Raw genomic sequence first — 7478 nt, 5'->3', positions numbered from 1 at the left:
GTAAGCTGTTATCAGATCAGTCAATGACGAACACAAACTCACACACGTGAATAAATCAGCTCTGCAGCTCAATAACACGTGACCGCAGCGCTTTTCAATCAGCCTTCATCACTAATTTAAAAATGTTGAAAACCCATTTAGAGGATTATGTATAACAGTAACAAACCTGCTGAACAGATGAGCATTAGGCTTCATTTCACCACTACTGGCTCTTTTGATCATAAAGGACAAATGGAAAACTCAGCTGATTTCCAAGTGCATCTTTATTTGATTGGTTTGATCTGACGCACAATCATGTGTTGATAAAGAGCAATCGCACTCAACAAGTTTAACTAGAGAATCACAGCACAAACGCAAAACAAATCAGCCAGACGTCCCCTGAACGTGGGGAACGCGTCTCGTGTGAATGTGAAAGCGGCGCGTAGCGTCCTGACTCCTGCTATTGTGAATGACATCAGAGGCAGATGCTAGAAAAACACTTTTGTGAAGGGAAAGTATATGTTTATATTTACATTTTCAAGAAATGCTTACAAAATAGCTGAAATACGGCTACAAAAATACCTGAGTTTACAAATCAACACTTGGCACATCACATGTAGGGTAAAAAAAAAGATTATATATATATATAATCAAATGCATTATATAAGACGTCATTACAATTTAAAATATGCAGTTTTTTTCTTTTCATTCTGGTAAATAGGAGGTAGAGACTCTTGTTCTGTGGTCGTGGTGGTGTGGGGGGCTCTGCCTGCTTCACTGGAGTCATTCCTACAACAGCCGGCCAGAAATGCAGTTGTTATTGAGATCACTGAGGATTCTATTCGTGTGGCGTTTGCAAAAGCCCTGACATGCACAGCGCTATCAAATCATGCAGACTCCAATCTGAGCTCAATAAGAACTGCGTCTCTGGCAGGCTAGAGGAAGTAAGACTGGAGGGTCCCGCGGCGGCGCACGTCCGTCGTCCAGCAGTGAAACCCTCCGCCCAGAGAGTTAGCGTGGCGGATGCTGACTTTAATGGTCTTAATCCCTGCGGGAGACACCACAAACCAGAGCAGGAGAATGAGGAATCGCGTCACAGATGAAGATCATCTCAACGTAACGAGAAAACACCATCCTCACCCAGACTTTCAAACATCTTCTGTATGGTCGCCTCATTAGCGTCCACCATCACACGCTTCTCATCCAGCATCAAGACGTTCATCGAGAGCCATTTGGACGACATCCACAACGGATGATCTGACATTAAAAACAAAATACTCGTATTTAGCCAAATATTCATCGTGCATAAAAATATGCATTTATTAGAGCATATTCAGTGCCATCAAACATAATGCATCATGAGTTTTTTTTTTAAATGTTGTTGTAGTTTAAGTATCTGAACTTGAATATATTACATTTGAATATATTGAAGTGATAGTTCACCCGAAAATGACGATTCTGTCACTGTTTACTCCAAACCTGAGGAGTCACCTTTATTTCTGCAGTGCTTTATACAACACAACTTTAGAGTGTTAAAAGCAAAATAATGTTCCAATGATGCAAACAAATTCTATTCTGCTATAAAACAGCTCTAAAGAGACAACAGTAAAGTGTCATTATTCAGCTGGAATCAGTTCAGTGTTGATTCAGCTCAGTTTAATAACTGTGTCGAGTTTATCAATTATAGATCAAGCTGGTGAAATGATGGCAGAATGTCTATTTTTAGGTAAACTATCCCTTTAAGGCATCTGTAAGACATTGACAACTTCAGCTCAGAAAAGACAGAGACCAAACAGCAGCAATTGATTGTGTTTAACATTAATGTCTGTGAACTTTCTTGTATATCCGTATTTAAACAGAATTACTATACTAAATATTAAATTACTATGGAAAATAATGCAAAATTTCTATTGTAGTGAATGTGTGTCAGGGTCAGGGGGTGTGTTATTTTTATTAATCAGATCACGATATTAATCAAAGTCAGGTGCATGTTGTGTTGCTGTACATCCTTATAGGCACAACGAATTGTAAATAGTGACAGATCTTCTGTATTGTGACGGTCATCTGAGTGTGATGAATTATGGGTGGGACTTGATTCTGTGCATCAGCTGATGATTGGATGTTGAGATGTGGGCGTGGCTCTCAAAAGTCTATGTTAAGAGCATTAATGACTGGAGAAGATCTAGTTATAACATTCTGATTAAACAATTATAAACATTTTTTAAAAATTAAACATGCACGAATGAACTGTTAACAGTAACATTTCATTTCATAGCAACTTTAAGTTTGTGTTTAAGGGATGTGATGACGAGGTGTGCTCTGATATGATCGAAGGTTGTGCTTTGACTGAAAACCCCTTCAGTGAGAGACTGCACTTACTGTCTGGAATAAGAGGAGTCGGAGGAGTCGCCACAGTCCAGCCGGCCTTCTTGAACATCTCGATCTGAAGGAGAGATTGAGCATGATGTGAGTGTACTCCAGATCAACACTAGGGGGCATCACGGCTCCACAACACTGACCTGCCGGCAGGGCCGATCCGGGTTGGACAGCACCAGTCCCGGCCCGATGATGTTAAAGGTGGCGTCGATGTGCATGGGGTTGGGGTCTTTGAAGGAGATGATGTGGATCTTGTAGGTGGGGGCCAGATGACGTCTCATCCACTCGATGCCCATGTAGTTTGTAACCTGTCAGCAAAAACGTGAAGAGTTCTCAACACAAGCTGGAGTACTAGAGAGCGCTGAGCTACAGAGCGGACGAGGACGGTCACCTGACTCCTCTGTACAAAAATATCAGTGCCGGCCCTGATGAAGTCTGCAGCGTCGAAACACGGCTCGAACTCTGTGGTGACGAACTTCCCCTGAGCGGCCAGCTTATGTCTGTCCTCCACAGTGCGGATGGGGTAATCCTGCACACACACACACACACACACACACACACACACACACACACATATACACACACACACAGTGAGTGCTGCAATAGCGGAGTAACACACATCTGTTTACACTGGCGTCTGAGCGTCACCTGATCGTACAGCTCGTCAGACATGGTGGGTTTGGGCGCAGTGGTCCACTTGGCTCCCCGCCTGAAGTACTCCTTAATGAGGGGCCGATACGCGCGGTACTCGAAGAACCGGGCCCTCCAGGCCATCGGGGCCTCGATGATCTCGTTTCCCACCACCATCAGGATATCTCTCGGCATGGCTGCGTACATGCCTGCGCAGGAAACAAGCCCATCAGGGTCAGCGCTGATATCAGTGTGTGTGTGTGTGTGTGTGTGTGTGTGTGTGTGTGTGTGTGTGTGTGTACCTGGTATTCATCACGTTATGGGGACCAAATGTCCCCACAAGGATAGAAATACCAGTAGATTTTGACCTTGTGGGGACATTTTTCAGGTCCCCATGAGGAAACAGGCTTATAACTCATACACAATGAGTTTTTTTCAGGAAGTAAAAGTGTGCACAATCTCCTGTGAGGGCTAGGTTTAGGTGTAGGGCCATAGAAAGTACGGTTTGTACAGTATAAAAACCATTACATCTATGGAATGTCCCCATAAAACATGTAAACCCAACGTGTGTGTGTGTGTGTGTGTGTGTGTGTGTGTGTGTGTGTGTGTGTGTGTATGCTCACTATCATCTCTGACCTGTGGAGGAGAAGTCAGGAGTTTTATACTCTAATGACCAGTCGATGGGTTCCGGTCGTCTCACAGTAACGCCCTCGTGCTGCAGAATATTGCACATTTCCTCGATTTCAGCAACTGCTTTCTTCACGTGGTCCTTCGGGAATGTCTGTCCCCCGTGCTGCTGGTAGAAGGGCCAGTATTTCTCATAGGTGTTGGCCTGCAGACACACAGGTGAACAGGTCAGCGGTTCTCTCATGTGATGGAAAGGACTTGTTAGTTTATAACATAGACTAGTGTTTCAAGTTCACCACCAGATGATAACTATAATGATAACTCTATTAGTGTTCACACCAGTGGATGATAACGTTGTTTATTATAAGCACAATGCAATTTTATTGTCTGTCACTTTAAATACTGAAGATTTCTTTAGAGCTGCTCATAATCAGTAACAGGTCTAATTTGAAACCAGAAAGTAAGACTGATTACCCCTTGACTAATTGCTATATAGTCAGACTAGTTCTATACATAGTGGCTGTGTTTTGGCCCCAGTTGTAAGCTCATGTGTGTGTGAGCTGCACTGGAGACCCTGAGGAAAGAGTTAAGCTCGACTGGGTTGTGTTTCTGTGTTTTGTGAAGTATGTGTAGGTGAATCTGTCAATCTGAGTTTCCTACCTTGACCTCCACGGTGAACGGAGGGACGCAGGCGTTCTCGGCTCGCCCTACGATCACTTCCTCGAGCGGGTCCCACTCGTTGTACGCGCACACGGGGCATTCCTCGGGCGCGTGCTCAGTAACCGGCTCGTCCACCGCCAGCGGGAGCTGCGCAGCGGCGGCGGAACTCGAGGTGCTGCGGAACGCGCGCGACACCCATCCCGACACCGCGCGACCCACCTGCGACACAGAACAGGCGAACCTCAGAAATCAGCGCAAAATAACAACTACTGAGCTGATAACTGTAAACACACACACACACACACACAAAATAAAACATTAAATTGCAATGGAATTAATGTAGGAACGAATCGTGTTCTTTAACGTAAAATTAGTGTAGAAAATATTTGAACATTTTTACTCAGAAATTCATAGTAAATTAAACGTGAAATTTTTAGGTTTGAAATAATTTATTGTAAGGCATACTCCAATTATCTTTATTTACAACTTTGAAAAAATCGTTTTTGCGCGTAAAGTTAGCAGACTCATTCGAAAAACATAAAAAAAAATTTTTTTACACCAACACACACACAGAATCTGAACAGATCACATTATGCCCGACTATGGTAGTCTGTGTCTGTGGTCAGGAATGGACTGATCCCCGCTCAATGAATGAAGAAAAGCGGGAATCGGGGCTCGAGGACGCGCCTGCTGCTGTTGCTCAATGTTCGCGATAATAACGCGCTGCCTGCGCTTCAACACGTACAATCTCTGATCTACAATCTCTCTTCATGTTTCTAGAGTCAAAGTTTGAGTTTCTGACCGAGGAGGAGGATCTCAGATCGGTTCAGCTGTGCTGTCACTCATTCATAACACATGATCCCCAACTCTGAGCCAATGCAACATTTTCTAAGAACATGATCAAGACTGTAAATTAAAACAGACGAATAAAACGATTATAATCTCTCTCCAACTGTAAAACCAAGAGAATGCAGTTAAGAGTTTTTTTTATGCTGAAATCAATCAGCTGTTATAATTGTGATTGATTGATTGTGGTTTCTGTAAATGCATTATGTAAGAATCTCATCACACTCACACATGTGCCATTAGTTCTTTACTCTCTAAGAGTTTTCCGTATAAACGTGCGATATTCACCATAGCTCCGATCAGATGAGCAGCTTCTGCTCCGCGGCTTCCTCCTCTCAGGCATCGGACACGCAGCATTGTGTTCTGGTTCTGGTTCTGGACTGAAGCTCTCACACATGCAGCAGTTCTGATCCGGGAAAGTAAGAGAGGCGCCGCGGGACCGCGCTTTTATAGTGCGCGCGGCAGATGGCAAGGGTCGCGGAGCGAAATTCTTGTAGCAACGTGACATGTGAGAAACTGCAGCAGGAGAAGAAGATCCCTGACAGCAGCACATTCTTATCGCTATCGCGGCTGAAATGGATCGAAGTGACGCAACGGCGGCGCGCACCGCGCTCCATTCGCCACCGCCGATCATTACATTCGCTACTGTAATTACTCTAGCTCTAGCCAGCTCCTGGATAATAATAACAATATTTACTGTTATACGGCGCCTTTAAAAGTACCGCCCGCAGGGTACAACCTGAACATAAGGCACAAGAAAAAGATCTAAAAATAAAGATACAAAAGTAAAAATACGTCAAAGAAACGAATAAATGTGCATATCAACCTCAAACCCAAAAGGTACAACAGGTACACTCAAGTCAATGCATCTCTCTCAGTGACCGCAGAATTTTGCACATATTGAAACATATTTGTTTTGGAGATTTAAGCAAGAAGCGCATCTCACTGGAACTTGGAACTTAATGCGAGAAAACAAAACAAACAAACAAAAAAACTATTGAGCAGCTGACCAGACAGAGGAGAGTACAGGGGGTAATATTTCTGAGGTCAACAAAACAACATTCTCAAATGCAAACTGTGTCTTTTGCTTCAAGAGAGCAACCACACATTTGTGTTGTGTTAACTTCTATTTAATATTGATTTATTTAAAATCATTAAATTATTCCATTTTATAATAACCATTAGTCATTTATATACCCATTTCATTGATTTATTAACTGATTAGTCATATTATCGTTATTTTTATATATATATATATATATATTTTTTTTTTTTTCCATTGTGTTTAGTCTTATGACTGTGGTTTCAAGGGCTGTTTGTCTTCGTGAATTAGAGATACGAGGGAATGTTTATGGCAACTCAAGGTTTATGGGATGTTGTTGTGAATCAGTCTGGTATAACAATACTTGCTAGATTTGTGTTTTTCAGACAAAGTCTGAGCATTGATACCCAACTAAGACTATTCAATAAACTCTGCTTCTTTTTACCATCCTCACTTCATGTCCGGCTTCTGCTCTTACTGGCTTTGCCCAGTTGTTAATGGTCTATGGGGACAATTCTGATGTCAAGCTCGCATCGTGGACCAGATTGAACACGCTAGTGATGGCTCCTGTGTGTGATACTGCTTTACTTCAGCTTAGTCAAATTTGACTGTCAGAAAACCTCTAAAATATGTCTTCTGTTATGTGCGGGGCTCTCAACAAGTGAATGAATGTCATTTCAGCAGAGATCAGACGTCCCCCTTCCGCACACAGCTGTGAGTCCATGTGTGTATTGATCTGAACCCTGGACTGCGTGAACGAGCGCTTCAATCTTCTGGAGCAGAGTTCACACGGATCTTTGACTAATAACAGCTCATTTTGAGATGTAGGCCTAGAGCCACAATGAGGGAATCCACATCCAAAGAGCTGCAAATCCTGGACAAGACAACAACACGGATGAGTCCATCAGAGAAAGACAATTACTGACTAATCTATAAACATTAGACCACTGCTCTGAATGAATGTCCTAATCAAAAAAAACATCCCGAGCTTTTAGTTGAGATCTATAGTCGCACGTCTGTATGTTTTAATAGTGTTCAGCTGTTTACAAGAGTACAGTAATTAGACAAGCCACTTCACTTCTACAGCGTCACACAGTACAGCTTGTTTCAAAGCAGCTCCACAGGAATAAACAAAAAGCAGAACTGATGCAAACTTCATCAAACATGAGAGAAATTCAAATTCTGCTGTAAAGCAGCTCTAGACATGATTCAGATCAATTCAGTTCAATATCTGTGTGAAGTTCATCAATTATGAAACGAGTTCATTTCAGCTACAAGCAGCTCTACAGAAGACAACTGTGACAAACTTTACACACAA

The 7478-nt window shown here is 42.6% G+C and overlaps 1 protein-coding gene across 1 annotated transcript; it reads right to left on the bottom strand.

Annotated features, from left to right (window-relative positions):
* Nucleotides 1-245: 245 nt before the first annotated feature.
* On the bottom strand, nt 246-5563 carry gatm (glycine amidinotransferase (L-arginine:glycine amidinotransferase)). Its single transcript, XM_073850423.1, has 9 exons — nt 5407-5563; nt 4273-4491; nt 3622-3817; nt 3004-3194; nt 2747-2884; nt 2499-2663; nt 2359-2422; nt 1120-1236; nt 246-1027 (listed from the first exon to the last, which is right to left on the bottom strand). Exons 1-9 carry the CDS (start codon nt 5473-5475, stop codon nt 915-917), a joined length of 1272 nt encoding a protein of 423 aa, XP_073706524.1. The 5' UTR covers nt 5476-5563; the 3' UTR covers nt 246-914.
* Nucleotides 5564-7478: the final 1915 nt, after the last annotated feature.

Source organism: Garra rufa, chromosome 11 (assembly GCF_049309525.1).
Source record: "Garra rufa chromosome 11, GarRuf1.0, whole genome shotgun sequence".
Lineage (NCBI taxonomy): Eukaryota > Metazoa > Chordata > Actinopteri > Cypriniformes > Cyprinidae > Garra > Garra rufa.
Note: the sequence above shows the minus strand (reverse complement) of the source record. Positions and strands in the feature narration are given on the sequence as shown.

Coding starts and splice junctions, on each gene's coding strand:
- gatm (XM_073850423.1), bottom strand. CDS start 5,475: ATGCTGCGTGTCCGATGCCTGAGAGGAGGAAGCCGCGGAGCAGAAGCT. Junction 3,818..4,272: donor CGTTCACCGTGGAGGTCAAG/GTAGGAAACTCA, acceptor GTGTGTCTGCAG/GCCAACACCTATGAGAAATA. Junction 2,423..2,498: donor CGGATCGGCCCTGCCGGCAG/GTCAGTGTTGTG, acceptor TCTCTCCTTCAG/ATCGAGATGTTCAAGAAGGC.